At 43.8% G+C, this 20,591-nt stretch overlaps 1 protein-coding gene across 2 annotated transcripts in view; it reads left to right on the top strand.

Moving 5' to 3' along the window:
- Positions 1-20,591, top strand: part of LOC115075828 — a 256,128-nt gene that overhangs the window by 54,762 nt on the left and 180,775 nt on the right. For both annotated transcript variants that reach the window (XM_029576649.1, XM_029576648.1), the window contains exon 2: positions 6,195-7,182. In XM_029576649.1, the coding sequence (XP_029432509.1) occupies positions 7,110-7,182 (73 nt within the window). In that variant the 5' untranslated portion in view covers positions 6,195-7,109. The remainder of the gene's footprint in view (positions 1-6,194; positions 7,183-20,591) is intronic.

Below are 20,591 nucleotides of genomic sequence, written 5' to 3'. Positions count from 1 at the left end.
AGAGCCCGTGATAGATACACTCCTCCGAGCTCGCAAGTTTTCCACTTCCCTCACCTACGTAAGGATCTGGAGAGTATTTGAGGCATGGTGCGACACTCATGGCACCAATCCACATGTGAACACGATCCCTATTGTGTTGGATTTCCTGCAAGATGGACTTCAGAAGGGTCTCTCCCTCAGCTCCATCAAGGTTCAGGTGGCTGCGCTGTCTTGCTATGGTCCCAGGAGGGATGGCAAGACCATTGCCAAACACCCAGATGTTTCTCGCTTCCTGAAAGGAGTCGAGCACATTCGTCCACCACTAAAGTGGCCAGTGCCTTTGTGGAACCTCAACCTTGTTTTGGATTTCCTCGCGGGATCCACCTTCAGACCCCCTCGGGGCCTGTCTCTTCGTTCTCTAACCTTGAAGATGGTGTTCCTATTGGTGGTGTGTTCAGCGCACCGCGTCTCAGAGCTACAAGCACTGTCCTGCCGGGATCCCTTTCTGAGAATCACTCCAGAGGCTATCCATCTTCGCATGGTTCCCTCCTTTCTACCTAAAGTGGTCTCACAGTTTCACCTTAACTAAACTATATCCTTGCCTATTACGGCGGGTTTGAAGAAATCTGAAGAAGGGCGTCTGCTACGCCATCTCGACATAGGCAGAATACTGCCCAGATATCTGGAAATGACAGAAGACGTCTGAAAGACAGACCATCTGTTCGTCCTGCACAGCGGGAAACGACAAGGGGAAGCGGCCTCTCGGCCCACCATCGCCCGCTGGATTAAAGAAGTTATCAGAGCAGCTTACGTGGAGGCCGGGAAGTCTCCGCCTCTACAAGTCACGGCTCATTCTACCAGAGCACAAGCGGCATCCTGGGCAGAATCCAGGATGCTGTCGCCTGCAGAAATATGTAAAGTGGCGACATGGTCCTCCCTCCATACCTTCTCCAGATTCTACCGTCTGGATGTCCAGGCCAGGGAGGACTCAGCATTTGCGAGGGCGGTACTACATGGTCCTCAGGCAGCCTCCCGCCCAGGCTGGGAGTAAAGCTTTTGTACATCCCATTCGTTCTGAGTCCATCTGGCTACACGCCAGGAAATGTTGAGATTACTTACCTGATAATCTCCTTTTCCTTAGTGTAGACAGATGGACTCAGCATCCCGCCCAGCTGCCTGTGTACATGGGTTTCACCGATTCAAGGTAAGCCATGTCATTTGTTTCCATAAGAGCGTACACTCTACCAGTGTCAACGCCTTCCGGTTGGGAATGCTGGCGGTCTCCAGCTACTATCAATCGGTCAGGGGAATCCTGTTTCACTTTTCACTGAGCGTCAGTACACACATCAATAACAGCTTTTGCAAGGAAGATTACTAAGTTGCTACGCTTCCTGTGGGGGTATATATACACCCGTGCTGACGTCAGATCCGTCTCCAACTGCTAGCACGCGGATACTATACCCATTCGTTCTGAGTCCATCTGTCTACACTAAGGAAAAGGAGATTATCAGGTAAGTAATCTCAACATTTTTTTTCTTTTTGAATCCGTTTATTACCAGCAAATTAAGGGAACCGCAATGGGTGCTATGATGGCCCCAAGTTTAGCTTGCCTTTATGTCTCTGACTTTGAGGAGAAATTCATATATCCCTTGAACTAGTCTGTGTTTATTTCCCTCTGGCTTCGTTACATTGATGACATTCTTTTAATTTGGAAAGGCACAGATATCCAATTTTTCTTGTTTCTAGACTGGTTGAATCACTGTTAATGATCACTTACAATTTAACTTTAATATTCATCGTTCAAGTATTTCATTTTTAGATATTTTGATTTCATCTGACTCTAAAACATTTACCACATCTATTTTCAGGAAACCAACGGACTGCAACCCTTTGCTATCTTTCGATAGTCACCATCCTTCTACTTTGAAAAATAATATTCCCTTCGGTCAGTTTTTAAGGCTTCAGCGATTATACTCATCTAAATCTGAATTTACTGTTCAAGCCAAGCAGATGCTGGCTCAATTTAGAGAGAGAGGATATCCTTTTTCAATTTTGAAAAAAGCTTTCAAACGTACCTTATATGCGAATTGATGTTACGGTTCTGGCCGCAAGCGCCGCAACCAGACCCTTACCTCCGTGTTCCTGGACCTGTTCCCGCTTCTGTTGGCCTAGTTCACGGCCTGTTCGGCGGCGTCCCCGAGAGGGCCGTGCCCCCAGGAAGCCTCCCATGGACCACTTGCTACTAGGCCCGCGCGCACGCACGCCACTTGGGTGCTTTTCTAGGCCGTTTCCCGCCAGTGGTGACTCCGCCCAGTTCCTGACATCAGACGCCGCGGCCTTGATAAGCCGGCCGCGGACACTCAGTCTGGGCCTTGCAACGGGCTTACCTACCGGTTCCCTGTTGCTCCGTGCCCCGGAGTGAGCTGCCTTGGAACTCGCTCCATTCCTGCTTGCCTGCTACAGTACCTGCTTGGTTCATGCTTGCCAGCTATAGTACCTGCTTGGTTCCAGTACCCGAGTCTTGCTACAGTTCCTGCCTGGTTCCAGTACCCGAGTCTTGCTACAGTTCCTGCCTGGTTCCAGTACCCGAGTCTTGCTACAGTTCCTACCTGGTTCCAGTACCCGAGTCTTGCTACAGTTCCTGTCTACTGTTCTAGTCTGGTTCCAATTCTCAGTCCTGCTCATCAGCCTGCCCGCTCCAGTCTCAAGATCATCAACCCGCCTAAGACCCAGCGGCCGGGCTCCTACGGGCTCCTCCCGGGGGGGCTTCGGCTTCCAAGGGCAAAGCCTCACCTAAGTCCCAGCGGCTGGGCTCCTACAGGCTCCTCCCGGGGGAGCACCAGCTTCCAAGGTGAAGAGCACCTCTATGTCCTGCCTGAACATCTGCCTCCCGGCCTGCGGTGTACCAGAGACATTGAATACCTTTCCCAGTCTCTTGCAGGTCGGCCCAAGGGTCCATTAAATTGAGACTCCATAACAATCGAGATCTTCTCTTTCTATCACAGTCCCGCTGTGGTAGATCTCAGCTTCACACATTGCAGGAAAAGACAATGTAGGAGCAGACTTTCTCAGCAGACAGAGACTGGACACAGGAGAATGGGAATTGTCAAATGAGGCATTTCAGCTAATAGTGGATCGCTGGGTCTGCCATTTCTGGACCTGCTGGCGACTTTTACCAAGGTTCCTCGATTCTTCAGTCACAGGAGAGAGAGATCCAAAGTCATTGTATATCGATGCTTTCGTGCAGGAATGGCCAGAGGACAAGCTGCTATATGCCTTTTCCCCGTGGCCCATGTTAGGCAGAATGTCTCAGAGGGTTGAAAGTCACAGAGGGATGGTGCTTCTGGTGGCATCAGACTGGCCCAGGAGACCATGGTATATGGATCTGTGAAGGCTCCTGGTAGATCCCCCCCCCCCCACCCCCCTCTGGTTTCCAGTGAATAGGGATCTGTTGTGGCAGGGGCCTGTTCTTCACGAAGATCCGACTCTATTTTGTCTTACGGTATGGCCCTTGAGAGGGTTTGCTTGCTGAAGCATGAATATTCTACTGTGGTGATTGCCACCTTGCTAGGAGCTAGAACGTTCTCCACGTCTTTAGTCTATATGCGGGTTTGGTGAGTGTTTGAGGCTTATTGAGGTTCTTCCTCGTTTGGTTCAGATCCTGCTCATTTTGTAATTTTTGCAGGTTTTTGGCCCTTAATTCATTAAAGCTACTGGTAGCGATTCTTGCCTGTTTCAGGGGTCATGTGAATGGTAGACCCTTGTCAGCTCAGCCAGATGTGGCCCGTTTCTTGAAAGGAAGACAGCCTTTGCACATGCGGTTTTGCCTGGACCACAGGCAGCCTACCGCCTTATTTGGGAGTAGCTTGGATACATCCTGCTGGTTCTGGATTCATCTGTATAGATGCTAAGAAATGAGAAATTACTACTTACCTGATAATTTTCTTTTCTTTAGTATAGACAAATGAATCCAGCTTCCTGCCTTTGGCTGCCGAATAATTGTGCTGTGTCCTCCTGTGTGGCTACGTGTTCAGGGGTTACTGGTAATGTTAATCCAGTCCCTAGACTAGTGTTAATATATTCTTTGTCTGCGCTCAGTGTTTCCCATTGACTGAGTACTGGAATGGTTATCTGGTGTTAATCAAGTTTTTGTTTAGTCTGTTCACAGTTGGCTTTTGCAGAGAATACTAGCGGGTTGATGTCATTACAGGGGTATATATATTGTGGTGTCAGCTTTGCTTTGTCTCCATCTGCTGGTAGAGGTGTATAACCCACTGGTTCTGGATTCATCTTTCTAGCCTAAAAAACGGAAATTATCAAGTAAGTAGTAATTTCTCATTTTGTAATTTCCATCCAGAATTTTAAATTACATCAAATTCACTGTTGCTTCAGTGTGCCCATCTGCAGGACATTATATATACACTTCTTTGTTTCTATGACTTCATTCTTGTTAGCGTGTCTTCTGCTTATCTGTGGGCTTTTTTCACCATCCTCAGATAACTCATATTTACAGTCTGTCTGTCGGTTCCTGAATATCTGTCTGGACCTCTCTTCATGGACGGATTTGCATGAGATGTGGTAGGAGAGCTGGAATCTTAGTATGAATCTCTTCTAGCAAATTTCATGCCAATATCTCTATGGAAAATGGCCTAAATACAGGCATGCATCTGGATAGACAGCCAAAGACAGCGATGCTAATAAGTGCTTTCGTTTATTGCAGGAAAAATGTCTGAACAATGCCTTTTTTTAAAAACTGAAGCTGTTACCAGAATTATAGCTTCCTATAGTGATTACAGTATTCATTTACAGTATTATTTATAATTAATATTTAAAAATAAGTCTGCAGTAGCTCTTTAAAGGGAATGAAAGGTTGATTTTGTTTTCAGACCAAAAGGGTCTGTGGCTCTGAATTATGTACTCTAGTGATAACAAGACACCCCTACTGCATAAATAGCTGAGTTAAGAGACTGGAAGCATGGGCAGACTAGATGGGACTATATGGTTATTTGTCATCATTTTTTTATGTTTAATCCTCTGTTATGTGCATTTTCCTGTTTTCAGTGTTGATATTATATGCACGCTCCCTAGAAACAGTGATCATTGTTGGCATGCTGACTATAGGTGGCAGCACCATTACATCAAGCAAAAATTCACTTAGGATTTCTCCTGGATCCTTTAGAAAAATGCTAAAAACCCAGAAACATTGTGTCAGTCTTCACCAGTTTAACCAAAAAAGAAAAACAATATGTAAGGTTTTTAAGATGGAAGTCAAGTTTATATATTCTGTCCCAAAGGACAGACCAGAGCCATGTCCTAAGTTTTTGCCAACATTCATCAGGCGACATAGTAAATAAAGACAGAAAAGGACCATCTGGTCTATCCAGTCTGCCCACTTTAGTCCTGCCCACACTGCCAAGAGCTTGACCGATTATAAGATGTCTCTCCTATCCAGGATAGTTTTTGTCTTTTCTCCTTTATACTCTACCTTTTTGGGTAGATGAACATACAAGCTCTCCTATTTAGTTAAATCCACAATTCCTTTTCTTCCCATGTCTAACCACAAGCATGTAATAATTTAAACTAGAAACTCTGATAGTGTGGTCTAAAAATACCTTAAATAAATAAATAGATACTAGTGTGGCTGTTTGTCTGAACATCCTGCTTCCAAGATCCCCCGTGGCTTCTCCGCACAGGACCCTGCCACCATCAGGCCTGCTGCATTGACCCAGTTGGCACAAGGAGTGTTGTAGCTTAGCAGTCAGTCCTGACTATATAAGTTGCCTGCATTTCTGCTAAGGGCTGATTGTTTCAGTATGCCCTTTCTCACAGCTGAGTCTTTCAGATGGTACTGTTTTTATTTCTGCAGAAAACCAGTAGAATCCACCAGCAAACTCTGACAGCTGGGGGATATTTTTAGGGCACATAAAGATAAACTCAATAAATACTCTACTGGACCTTTTCTTCAGCATTGGACCTGCAGGACAGTTTGCTTTCATTATAAAATAGCTTATTTTTGCCTTTGATCCTTTCTTAGAGAAAAGTTGTTTACAGCAAAACAATTAGTTCATATCAGAAGGAGAAAATGAATTTACTGTATCACTGATGGGTCTTATAGTTCACTGACCATTTTTCTTAACATTTACTTCAGCTGTACAGTGTTGTGCTGAAAGGATATGTTTGCTATCTGTTCCTTGACAAATCTGTTGATATTACAGGCGGCCTCCTGCTGTTGCCACCATGACTGACCATAATGGGAGAAAAGATGCTGACAACAACCCTGTCTTTCAACCCTTCCATTGTGAGGAAGCAAATCTATGGGTGCCACCACCAGCCCCAAGCTCCCTGAAAAAGGTGCCGCCTCAGCAGCATTGCACAGTAACAGGACAGAAACCTCTCAAGGTTAAACGCAGGAGAACGAAACGTGAGCGGGACAATGCCAAGTTTGGTAAAGTTTCAGAACCCAGGTACAGTGGACCTGTTCCCAGGATGTTCCTCTCTCATCCGGACTTTTGTCACAGTGTGCCCAGACCACCATCTGCCACAGCTCTTAAAGGCACATGTGTTTCCAAGCCAGTTATTATAACTCAGAACCGGCTCACCCAACACTTGGGCATTTTTAACCGGGAAGTGAAATCTGCCGATATTGGAAGGCTATTGAGTCAGGAGATGGAGAGTGAGAAGAGCACTGGAGAGAAAGGCAGGGAGACCAAGAAGAATGTTGAAGAGGGGGTCAGCAGTAATACCAAAACATCTCTCTTTAAAGAGGTAGCTAAGACATCATATCTGCAGTTAGAGAAGAGAGGGAGCGGATCCTCTCCCCAGACTGTTTTGGAATCCTCCACAGTTTTTGAGGACCTCAGTCAACGCCTGCCAGAAGCTAGTGCTGCAACTCTTCAGGAAGAGAGAACAGAGCATCCCCACACCTCAGCTGTACAGTCTGCTGATGGCAAAGAGAATAAACCCCCAGGAAGGACTAATGCATGGCGCTGAAAGTCCAGTCAAAGAGATAGCCCACTGAACTGGCTGCTCAGCTGAATCTTCATGCTGTGTTCCCAGGACGACATCTCCTCAGCGAAGCTCAGAAGGTGATCCTTACACTGCTGTTGGACAGGCATGGGAAAGTGCCAGACATGTCTGTACTTGCCATGCGCCAAAAACTGGGCTACAGATCCAATTCACTCCCTGTGCCAGCAACATCCTGTGGTAAAGTGTTCTTCTATAAAATTGAGCTGTTGTAGTAGTATAAACACTGAGCAAACCTAGAGAACTGGTAGCATTGTGAGCTGCTTTCCTACCTTTTAGCTAGGCTTTATTAATGCATTTTCATTCATTCTTTAAATACCTCAAGTATGTGGGGAGATTGGCCCAGAAATATATCTAAAGAATAAAGCAAGATGCTTCCTCTTTGCTTTCAAACTTTGATGAAATACAACATAAGAACATCAAAACAAAAAGCAATTTGCTTTAACAGCAATTTTCCAGATCACACTTCAGCCACATAAATCGAATTGTATATACTATTTGGATGTGTTTCTGGCTACTTTCACCATTACATTTTAAAACCTATTTTGACACTACGTCACCAGACCCTGTGGTTACTAGAAATGAATGGTCTGTTACATAATTTTGAGATGATTCTGTAAAAGAGTGTAGAAAAGCAGGCTGCCATGTCATAAACTCTTTCTTTTGTTAATAGTATGATAATTTTGAAAATAGTCCTGTATCTTTTCCCTTAGTTTGTCTCTGTTGGGTCCCTTTTGGTGTAAGTGGTTGCAATCACATCACACTGCAGTGTTTCATGCACATTCTCAGAAGACAACCAGTTTCCCAAGTTGCACGCTTGAGTCATGTGAGTGTACTCTGTGCCAAACAGACAGATTGTTCCAGAACTTTCTGGAAAGGAAAGAAGTCCCTTCCCTGCCCACGTGCGGCAATTCTTCCTCTGCAGCAGCCTTGCAGCTTCCCTCGGTTTGTTTTTGATTTCTGAGACTGTTGGATGCATTTGTTTGTTCTGCAGCCCACAGACCTCAAGACACTAATCTTTTTTTTTCTTCAAGCTCATTTTCCTAAAACTCTCTAAGATTCTCTAGTTTTTTTGGCACTTTTGCCATTTTTAGTCCACTTTCCGAAGGGGAAGAAGACATGAGGTTACTTTGTGTGTGGGTGTGAGTGCCTAATAACGTTTGCACTTGGGTGAATTCTTACTCAAAAAGGAGGGTAATAAATCCAAATAAATAAATAATAAACACATTTTCAAGAGAGGATAAGGACTCTGCCAGGGGTATTTTTTTCTGGATCTGCATATATCTGTGAATTGCAAACATGCATGCATGTTATGGAAAGTTGGTTCCTTTAGTTCTGGGTGGAATGTTTTGTATGTTTTCTTTGTCAATCTACTGACCTGGCCCACTGTTTTCTTCAGCTCAGCTGTGTCAGCAAGCTTTCAGTCACATTATTTTCATTTCTTCAAACTGTCTGCTGTGGGAAGAAAATTTCTTGTTTTGATTTCACCTTGTCTGTTTTCCTCTTCATGTCTGAGACGCAGACCAGCAGCTTCAGTTCTGTCCTAAATGAAACAGATGATGTCCATTACTTATCACGAGGTTTGCTACAAATGTCTGGGACAAGGTCACAACATCTCCTGCTGTAACATTTGTGCAAAGACATCATCCAGAGCAGTTCAACCTTAAAAAAAACAAAACAAAAACAGGCTTTGAGCCTTTCTTGTGGTGAACCTACAGTTCTTTTGAAACTGCTATGGCTGTTGATGCCTACAAACTCTCATGGCTTCATGCATTCCTGAGGATGTGTAGAAATGGTTCACAGATGTCTTTCAGTGTATGAAATCTCTTTGGAGATAAGGTCAAAGAAATATAGGCAGCATATGAGTACAAATAAATAAGTAGTGGTACGCATGATAGATCAGCACTCTATGCTTCAGATCCTATCCATTGCCCCATCTGAACTACCCTCCTCAGAGATTTCGGAATGGACCTCCTAGGAAGCAGTTTTTTTCCTTCAAAAGAAATATTTCCCAGGATCTACTTATCCCTGGCAAGAGGGTTCTATGTTTTGTATTGCAACCAAAGAAGCTGTAAACCCTGATTGCCACTGTTATAACCCTGCTAGCGGATGGGAGGAGCTAGCAGAGAAATTAGCAGTCTGATAGAATTCCCTCCCTGAAGGGGAGGAGTAGCAATCTGTAGCAGGACTGCCTCCTATGGGTCTACTAAGGAATGGCAATATGTTAATGTAGCCTGCAGAGTTAGCAATCTGTACCAGCGGAGTACTGGAGATGGTGCTCAGCTGAACAGAAAGTAAATAGGGTGAATCCTTGGGCCGATGGTAGATGACAGCGCCCCCAGGAGGGAGTCCTGAGAGGGACCACCGGCTAGGCTGGAGTATGGAGACAGACACAGATAGTTCTTTATTAGATAAGCAGTATAACCACCAGAGGTGGCAGTGGTGAGCTGGTATGCCCAGCAGGGCTGAAGTCCCTCAGATACTGGAACTGCGATTCCCAGGTTGCCGAACTGCAAAGAGACTGTAGATAGTGAATAGACAGGATATGCAGTTATACATAGCCAGTACTAGATGATATCTTACATAAGGTCTTGATATGGCTCAGTAGTTGGAAAGGGTTAGACCCTCGAGCGAATACCTGGTTCCAGGGAAGCTCTGAGAAGAGCGGTGGTCACTCACACTAATCTGTATCTGGAATAGCTTGTAGTTGAATAGAGAATCTTCAGAGTGTTCAGGAACATAGGCCTTCGAGGAGCGAGTACCAGTTCCCAGCTGCAATCTGAAATAGAGAAAGAGAATGAGGCCCCCGAGGAGCGGGTACCTTTGGTAAATCCAGGGAGCCAGAGTAGCTTGGACGAATTCATCTCCTCATCCGAGTCCGAATCGAAGTCCTTGCTAACTCGAGTTGTTAGCAAAAGTAAAGACCTTTTATGTTGGAAGCGGATGATGTCAATACAGGGGACGACCCTGAGGTTCGCGCCCTTGCTGGTACATACTTCGGAGCGCGCACCATACGTCATCAAGAACATGGCGGATCTGCAGCATCGAGCCAGCCCAGGGACATTGGGGAGAAGCGGCATGGAGACGCCACGGCACCAAGCCGTCCAACAAGCACAGAGGGAGTCGCCATACAGGTAGAGAGGGTGGTGCGAGGGCGAGAAGCAGGCATGAACGCAACAGCCACCCAGTGTAAACTATGGATGGATTTTTGACTGGATCCAAAGGAGACAGACAGAATGGAACGTTCATTTACACTGGTCTGATGTATAGACGTCCTTCGCAGGCAGAAGAAATGGATAAAGATTTAATTGAAAACATTTATAAAATTAATATGGAGGGGAGATGCTACTTCTAGGTGATTTCAATCTGCTCAGTGTTGATTGGGATATCCCAGCAGTGGTGTCATCTACTATAGAATCAGGAAAGTCCTGGATTGTCTTGCAAGAGGAAATATTTTGACAACTGGTAACCAAGCTGACACATGAGGAGATGATACTGCAGTCACGTGAGATGTTACTGGTCCTTAAAAATGGGGAGATTGTTTCTGATGTCATGGAGGTGGTTCATTCAAAGTCAAGGATTTGGACTTCAGAAAAACTAACTTTATTCAGTTGGAGGCAGTAACTGGATGAAGAAATCTAGGGAAACAGAAGAGCAGGTGGGAAAAACGAAAAGGAGATATTGTAAGGGCAGCAAACCTTTTTTTGCAAACTAAATAAAGATAAGAGAAAGAGGACATAGTGGGTTTTTTAAAGAAGTGGTTGACAGTGTAAGAAAAAAAGGTTAGCATTCATAAACTACAAAAGATTGCAGAAAGAGGAAGACAGGCAACAGTGTCTGGGAAAGTTATCAAGAGAGCTAAGCAACTAGTGGAAGAAAAACTAGCTAATATGTTCAATTGAGGAACAAAACTTTTTTTTTTTTTTTTTTTAATATATCAGAGAAAGGAGGAAGTGCAAAAATGGGATTGTTCCTCAATTTCTGTTCAGTGTTCACTGACGAAGGGCTTGGAATAGGACATGGGTAAGCATCTCCAGTCCTGGAGTGCTGCAAGCTGATTTTCAGAATATCCAGACTGAATATTCATGAGATGCATTTGCATGCACTGCCACCATTGAATGCAAATACATTTCATGCATATTCATTGTGAATACTTGAAAACTGGCAGTTTTCTGACATAAATAGGAATGGAAATAAGTTAGACGGCAAACAATTTTCAGAAGATTGTGTTTGTGAGAAGTTAGCAAAAAAAAAAGTATATAACACAATGGGGCCAGATGGGATACATCTAAAGACATTAAGGAACTTAGGAAAATTCTGGCAGCTCCTCTGATCCTTCTTTAGAATCAAGAATGGCTCCAGCTTTACAAAAGAAGTAAAGAGAAGTCTGAAAACTACAGGCCAGTTAGTCTGACCTCGATGGTGAATAAATTAATGGAATTACTGCTAAAACAGAAGATAGTTCAGTTTCTGGGATGCATTGGATTACAGGATCTGAGGCAGCATGGTTTTACCAGAGGTAGATCTTGTCAGATGAATCTAATCAGTTTCTGTAGCTGTGACCAAGTAGAACCTTCGGGAACATTTCCTGCATCCATTGGGCCGATACAGTACAGTGTGCTCCGGTGGAGCGCACTGTTAGCCAGGGTTTGGACGCGCGTTTTCGACGTGCTAGCTTTATCCCTTATACAGTAAGGGGTAATAGCGCGTCGAAAATGCGCGCCCAATCCCCCCGAAACCAATAGCACCCGCAAAATGCAAATGCATGTTGATGGCCCTATTAGTTATTCCCGCGCGATACAGAAAGTAAAATGTGCAGCCAAGCTGCACATTTTAATTTCGGCCGGCACCAGGGAAGTGTACAGAAAAGCAGAAAAAACTGCTTTTCTGTACACCCTCCAACTTAATATCATAGTGATATTAAGTCGGAGGCCCCAAAATTTAAAAAAAAAAAAAAATTTAAATTGGCCGGCGGCCCGCGGGTTGGAAGACGGACGCTCAATTTAGCCAGTGTCCATTTTCTGAACCCGTAGCTGTCAGCGGGCTCAAGAACTGACGCCGGAAAAATTGAGCGTCGGCTGTCAAACCTGCTGACAGCTGCCGCTCCTGTCAAAAAGGAGGCGCTAGGGACGCGTTAGTGTCCCTAGCGTCTTTTTTTTTTCCGCGGGCCCTAATTTGCATGTTCTTCCCCTCTGAATCATGCGCACAGAAGAGCGGGTGCTCGCCCGCTCTCCTGCAACTTTTACTGAATCGGCCTGATAGTCGGGAAGAAAAAAAACCTATGGTCAGTGGTTTCAAAAATTGTGTTTTTTGCCAGATAATGTCCATTACAAATGGGCATGAGCTCTGCTCCCTGTTGTTTAGGCCCGGAACAGGATCAGGCTAACTGCCAGGACTGTGGACAGATGTCCCAACATTCCAGGGCAGCAAAAATAGAGGGTTTGCGTTGGGCCCAGAGAAGCCGTAGTAAATCCTCCTCCCATAGTACTCACTCTGATGTCTCGCAAGGAAGATAGCTGATCTATAGCTCCTCTCCCATCGGCTCAAGCACCAAGGGGCAACATGCTTTGAAATCCAAGTAGTGCCATTCCAAAGAATTGCCCCCTGCACCGAAGAAACAAGCTTTGAGGGGCATCAGTGTTGGTGGTACATAAGATCTATAGCTCCTTGGCACGTGTTATGTCATAGAAAACACTGGTGCACGGTGCTACAATACATCTGATGCATGGCGCACTGAAGCATAATGCATTGAGATATGGTGCATTGATTCATGATGCACTGAGAAGCACTGTGTATCAGTGCACCTGATGTTCAGTGCATTGATGAATGACACACCGAGGCAAGGTATATTGACACATTTGACGCACAGTCCATCGAGGCATGGTGCATTGAAGCTGCCGATGAATGATACATCCAAACACCCAGCGATACACTGTGCTGCTTTGTCAAGCTTTGTATCGAAATGACATGGTGCTTTGTATACCAAGGGCAAGTTCCTTCAATGCAATTCAATACATCGGTGCAAATTCTGACACACCGTTGCACCATGATCAGAGCAGTATACAACTCCATTCCATGCTTCTTCAGTCGGTGCCCAGGACACATGAGGTCTCTCCTCACCGCTTAGAGCGCACTTCCTCGACATATTCAGCTTCTTCTAGACAGAGTTCCAAGTTGAGTGAAAGAAGTCACCTACAGCCGTGGCCAGTATTACATCTCATATTTATGCTGGATATTTGAGAAATAAATTGTGTGTCCTTCAGTTTGTGTTCTGGTGAGGATATACAATTAGGTACCTGTTGAGATTTTTTTGAAACTTTGTCATCAGTGGAGGAGAGTATTTTGTTAGGACAATTGAGCTCATCTAAATGCCCATTAGATCACTGTCCTATGTGGGTTTTGACTTCTCTTAAAGAGGAATTTCTAGAGATTTTTACTAGATTGACCAATACCTACTTATCTGAGGGTAGGGTCCCTGATGTTTTAAAGATTACTGTGGTATACCCAGTTAAAAAGAGGTAGCTTTGTAGTGAAGACTCAAAAAATTATAGACCAATTTCTGATTTGATTTCTATAGGGAAGTTGCTAGAGAAGGCTGTGTTTAGTCAATTGAGCAATTTTTTGGATGATTATTATATTTTGGATGATTATAATAGTTTACCTTATGAGAGGTCTAGAACGGGTAGATGTGAATCGGTTATTTACTCTTTCAGATAGTAGAAAGACTAGAGGGCACTCCATGAAGTTAGCATGGGGCACATTTAAAACTAATCGGCGAAAGTTCTTTTTTACTCAACGCACAATTAAACTCTGGAATTTGTTGCCAGAGGATGTGGTTAGTGCAGTTAGTATAGCGGTGTTTAAAAAAGGATTGGATAAGTTCTTGGAAGAGAAGTCCATTTCCTGCTATTAAGTTCACTTAGAGAATAGCCACTGCCATTAGCAATGGTAACATGGAATAGACTTAGTTTTTGGGTACTTGCCAGGTTCATATGGCCTGGATTGGCCACTGTTGGAAACAGGATGCTGGGCTTGATGGACCCTTGGTCTGACCCAGTATGGCATTTTCTTATGTTCTTATCAAAATGGTTTTTGTAAAAACCATAGTACTGAAACAGTCTTAGTTTCAGTTAATAACTATTTGTTAAGGGTTATGGATAGAGGATGTTCAGTTATTGCTATATATTTGGATTTGTCTTCAGCCTTCGATTTAGTTAATCATGAGATTTTTGGTCTGTGTCTTTAGCCTCTTGGGTTATAGAGGTGGTATTACAATGGTTTTCCTTCTCCTTATCTCATAGAAATCAGCAAGTTCAAGTGGGTACTCAATGCTCTGACTGGTATCAGATAGGGGCAAGCTGCAGGGCTCTGTACTCTTCTCGACTCTTTAACATTTATTTGTGCCCACTGAATACTTTATTGGATTCTTTTAATATTTTTATAGAGATTTTGCAGATGATATTTTGAAGTTGATACTGATGTTCGAGTTACATTTGCTATGATTTCTACTTGTCTATTGGCTGTTACAAACTGGCTGCGGAATAATGCTCTAGTATTGAACTTAAAGAAGTCTGAGGCCCTTTGGCTGATATTTATGCGAAAACCAAAGGGTTTGCCTATTATTTCAGTTGGTGGTGACTATCAATTTTGTTGATCACGTTCACAGTTTGGGGTATAAGCAACCATGGTTCTCAAATGAACTCCGCACTCAGAAGCAAAATCTAAGACGGAAAGAAAAAGAATGGAGGAAGAATTCTAATCCCCTCACTCTTTCCATATACAAAACTACTCTCCACCAGTACAGATCAGCAACACTCCGAACAAAAAGAGATTTCTATGCTCACCGCATCCACGATATGCTATATGATGCGAGGGCCCTCTTCTCCTATGTTTCGGAACTTACCAAAAGGGCTCTTCCTAATATCCCTGACGATACAGCTCAATCAAAGGCCAATGACCTGGCCTTATTCTTTCAAAATAAAATCACCAATACCCTGGCTAGATTACCTGTCAACACAAATCCTACTCTTCCGGACACAGTTCTCCTACCAAACTTAGACATAAGATTGGACTCCTTTGATTCGACCCACACTTTAGAGGTAGAATCGCTGATAAAAAGAATGAAACCTTCGACCCACCTGCTGGACCAAATACCCTCCAAGTTACTGATTCTCATTCCAGAATACATATCCAAATATCTAGCTGATATCATCAATTGTTCCCTTACACAAGGAACATTCCCGGACGCGCTCAAATTGGCCACGCTCAAACCCATACTCAAAAAATCCAACCTGGACCCGGAAGACCTCAACAATTACCGTCCCATATCAAATCTCCCATTTGTATCTAAGATCATGGAGAAAATTGTAAATAAGCAACTTTCAAATTACCTAGAAGACCACAATATACTTCACACGTCACAATATGGTTTCCGAAAAGAACACAATACGGAAACCCTCCTCACCTCCCTCCTGGATCAACTATATATTGGTTTTGATAAAGGACAGTCATTTCTCTTAGCTCTCCTCGACATCTCTGCGGCTTTTGATACGGTAAATCACAACATCCTCCTAAACCGACTCTCAGACTTAGGAATTACAGGTTCAGCCCTCAGATGGTTCGAATCTTTCCTCAGTAATAGAGGCTATAAGGTAAAAATTAAAAACATGGAATCACCTCATACTAATGCTCCTTTTGGCGTCCCCCAGGGCTCCTCCCTATCACCCACCCTGTTTAATATCTACATTCTCCCCCTCTGCCACCTACTTTCAAACCTCAAACTCAAATTTTATATTTACGTAGATGACCTTCAAATTTTAATCCCTATATCCAAATCATTGGACTCAACACTCAGGTTATGGAACTCTCATCTACAAACTATAAACCACTACTTATCCAGCCTCAACCTTGTGCTCAACACTTCTAAAACCGAACTCTTGCTAATTACTCCAGAAGGTAGTCCCATACTTCTCCAATCACAAAATATTCCACATATATCACACGCCAGAGATCTTGGAGTCTTAATCGACAGTCACCTGAACCTAAAGCATTTTATAAAACACACTACTAAGGAGTGCTTTTACAAGTTACAAGTACTCAAAAAACTCAAACCGCTCCTATTCCACTACGATTTCAGATCCGTCCTCCAAGCCATTCTGTTCTCCAAGATCGACTATTGTAACTCCATTCTGCATGGTCTTCCAGCCTCTACCATTAAACCGCTCCAGCTGCTACAAAATGCAGCGGCAAGGATTTTGACAAATACCAATCGGAGAGAGCATATTTCTCCTATTCTAAAAGATCTCCACTGGCTCCCAGTAAATTTCCGGATCCTCCATAAATCTCTCACAATCATTCATAAAAATATCCACCATCAAACCCCGCTTGACCTGTCTCATCCTCTCAGACTGCACTCGACAGCCAGGCCTTTAAGTGACGCTTACAAGGGATCTTTACACGTTCCTACAATCAAATTAGTGCACCACGCAAACCTCAGAGACCGGTCTTTTTCTACCGCAGGCCCTTCCATGTGGAACGCCATGCCTCCGGACCTCAGACTGGAGACTTGTCTAACAACTTTTAAAAAGAAACTAAAGACATGGCTGTTCAGCCAAGCCTTCCCCACTACAAACTCCATTGCCTGATCTAGAATTGTACACCACACATCTCTGTAAACAAAACTCTCCAAATTTTTCATGCATAATATCCATTAAAGAGAGGTTGGCCCCTTGCCCCCTCTTCTGTATATAGTATTTATTCTATTTTATTTCATTTTATTTATATATTTATTGCTCCGTTCACCCCTTCTTTATTTTCCTACTCCAAGTTAAGGCTTCCTTGTTATAATGTAACTGTATGCTCCGTATCTCTTGTTGATTGGTTAATTGTATATTCTGCTTAGTTCATTGTAAACCGAATTGATTTGATTTGTATCAAGAAAGTCGGTATATAAAAGCCTTAATAAAATAAATAAATAAATCCATCATTAAATATTAAGAAGCAAATTAATAGTGTTATCTCTTCAGGCTATCTCAAGTTAAAACAACTTAGACATATTAAGCCCCTCATTGAGCAAATGGATTTTCATACATTAGTCCAGGCTTTTATTCTGACTACTTTTGGGCTATGGCAATTTGTTATATTTTGGGATTCCGAGGAATATGTTAAAAACTTTGCAGCTTTTGCAGAACTCTGCAGCCAGGTTGGTTTTGAACACCTCTCGACGAGAGCATGTTACACCATTATTATTCTAGCTTCATTGGCTACCTGTGGATCAGAGGGTCAAGTTTAAAATCATAGCCCTCATGTTTAAATTGATTCATGGTTTAGCCCCAAAATATATAATTGATTTATTTAATGTATAGGTTCCATTTAGAATATTATGTTCAGCTTTTAGGAAACTGCTAAAGTTGCCTCCTGTGAGGGAACTTCATTATCAAGATACTAGACTTCGGGATGATTTGTCTGAATTACGGGATTTATCAGACTAAAATATTTTGTATGTTAAAGCAGTTTTATTTACTGAATCTTTTTTTGACTAATTTTAATATTTTATGTTTTAATGTTGTTTGTCTTAACATGCTTTTATGTTGATTTTGTAATCCACTTAGCTTAACAAGGTTATTGTAGGCAGAAAAGAAGTATTTTTAATAGATAAAAACTCCAGAATGGCTTATCCCTCTACTTCTGATTAAGCATTGGAAGAGTATTCAGCCAAATCTCAACATCCTACACCTCCACAGCTTCCGGAGTTTCACTTTTTGCATGCGGCTTTGTCCATCCAGCTCTATGCTGCAAAGGCCAGTTCCATGATGGCAGTTTTTCTGCCTACCACCTTTTACCATCTCAAAGCTTCCAATTTTACAGTTGTCACAAGGTTTGTGCCTGGAACCTCCTGATCCTATCTTCCATTGTTCCACTCTCTTCTAACAGACCTCCCACTGTGAAACTAGAGCCTATTCAGGTATCAGAGGAAGATGCCCCTCCTCTTACACCAGTTCAGAGAAATATACAAGCGATTGACCAAGTGGCAGAGATAGTCAAAACTTTCATTGCATCACATTCTGGGAATCCACGTCTTTTCATTTGCTTTCCATGCTTCCTGCGAATCTTTCTCATACTGAGATTTATACATCACTGCCAATGTTGGACCCTTCAGTCCATGATTCTTCATCATCAGTTGCAGCAGATTCTTTACAATCAGGAGTTGCTCAACTGATTCTCCGCTTACCAGGTAGTCCAACTATCCTGCCTCTATCACTTCAGTCTTCAGGGCAATCATGGACAAGTGGTCCATCTCCAATGGATTTGCCCGGAAGTTCCATGGGCATTCCCTCTGACCTGCCTCCGTTGCCACCTGACCATTTATCTCCTTCCAGTGACCTATTTTATTCCAAATTCATGGAGAAATTTGCCATGGCCCTCAATATTAAAGTTCAAAAGGACAAAGATCCTTGAATGGAGATTATGAGTTTGCTTAATATTTTGGGTATTCCATCAGAACCAGCAACTCTGCCAACATATGCCCTTTTGGATGCACTGCAGATGAAAATGTGGGAGACACTCATATCTGGCATTACTGCTACCTGAAAACTGGATCTCAGATATAGAATGCAGAAATCACCTGGCTACGGAACTGTACAACTACTCTGCCAATCAGTGGTTGTGGAATCGGTGCTTAAGAAAACTAAGAAGACTGGACTGTATTCCATCTCTCCACCAGGTAAACACCACAAGCTCCTAGACAACTTCAGTAAAAAGATATTCAGGGGCACAATGTTGACAGCCCATATAGCTTATCAATTCTACGTAGACCAATATATCCATGACTGTTCAGAAAAGCTGAAGCCTTTCATACAGTCTGAAGCTGGAGAGTCCATCTCGCCACAGCCACTGCGTGACTTAAAAGAGGCTATTTGACATCTCTTGTATACAGTTTGAGTCTTCTGACTTTGTTGCAAGAACATCAGCGGCTTCCATTAAAGCTATGTGTATGGTGTGGCTCTGAGCCAGTAGCATCTGGGAAGATGTTCACGAAAAGCTAGCTGATCTTCCTTGCTTAGAAGACAACCTCTTCAAATAAAAACGTCTGAGAGACAGTAACTAAATCAATAGCAGTCCAGTCCTTGTCTACTACACTGGACCCTCTGCTTACACCACAATGATCTCCCTTCTCATACAGAATACCTTACTACCACAGACGTCCTTATCGCTCCTTCCATCAATATTGTCCGTCTCCTCTGCAGCTGCAAAGACAACAGCAGCAACCTGTTCTACTCTGCCAGAGGGAGTGCCATCAGACGAAATCGTCCCAACAGGCCCAACCAAAACCGGGACCAAGCTTTTGATCCTGGTTCACCTACATCTTCCCACTTCAGTAGGGGTGAGAATCCAGTCCTGGAGAGTATAGCGCCAAATCACAATGGACAAATAGGTCCTCTGAATTGTGCATTCTGGTTACTGTTTACATTTTTCCCAAATTTCTTCTCTTCTGTGTCTCACGGCTTTGCTCCTGGATCAGTCGCAACTCCCTCAGCTTCGCATGGAAATCCAGATTCTTCTCCAGCAGTGAGCCATAGAGCAGATCCCAACTTCACAAGTACATCAGGGATTCTATTCCTGATACTCCCTCATTCCCAAGAAATCTGGTGGGTTTGGCCCATTCTATACTTGAGACACCTGAACAGGACACCTTCACCAGGAGAAGTTCAAGATGAATTCCCTCAGCGCCATATTCCCCTTTGTTCAAGCAGAGGATTGGATGTGTTCGCTGGATCTCAAAGACAAGTATGCACACATCCCCATCCACCCCTCCTTTTGGCATTACCTTTGTTTCAGGCTGGATTCTACTCATTAACAAGTACAAGGTACTCCCGTTTGGCCTATCAGCTTACCCCCAGGATCTTCACCAACTGCCGCACAGTGGTGGTGGTTCACCTTAGGTGTCAGGATATTCAAGTATTCCCAAATCTGGTTGACTTGCTTATAACATTATCCTCCCAAGAGGGAGCATTACAATCTGTTGCGCCCGTCGGTCGCAGTCGGCTGCAACCTTTGCTGCTCACCTCTTTTTGCCCTGCAGCAAGTCTAGGGAGGATGGCCGCCTCAGCTTCTGCACGCCGCCCTCCATGGCATTCCCACGATGGCGCTGGTACTCCCAGCAGCAATCTTACTTCTGGGGTGACCTAGGGCATGCAGGCGCGCCTGCTCCCGTCTTAACCACGACATGGCGGGAACCTCGGAGGCGTCCCCACTGCATGACGTCACTGCCTACGTATATATAATCTATCGGGCCAGCATACCATCGAATTAGCAAGGATTTCTGTCCTGCTCAATTCCACCATTTTGGGACTTCGCTGTTCCTGCGCTCCTGTCTGAGTGATCTAGGTACCCGCTCCTCGGGGGCCTTGCCGCACTCAGGGCTATCCGCTCCTCAGAGAGCCACCTTTACTTGCCTCACTTCTCTAATCCAGTGAGTCTCTTCCTGTTTCCACAGACGACCCTTCAGTGTTCCTGTTCCTCGGGTCACCAAGGAGCCTACCACTACAGCTGGCTACTCTGTTCAGAGTGAGTACTGGATCTGTTCTACA

The sequence above is a fragment of the Rhinatrema bivittatum genome, chromosome 14 (assembly GCF_901001135.1).
Source record: "Rhinatrema bivittatum chromosome 14, aRhiBiv1.1, whole genome shotgun sequence".
NCBI lineage: Eukaryota > Metazoa > Chordata > Amphibia > Gymnophiona > Rhinatrematidae > Rhinatrema > Rhinatrema bivittatum.
Note: the sequence above shows the minus strand (reverse complement) of the source record. Positions and strands in the feature narration are given on the sequence as shown.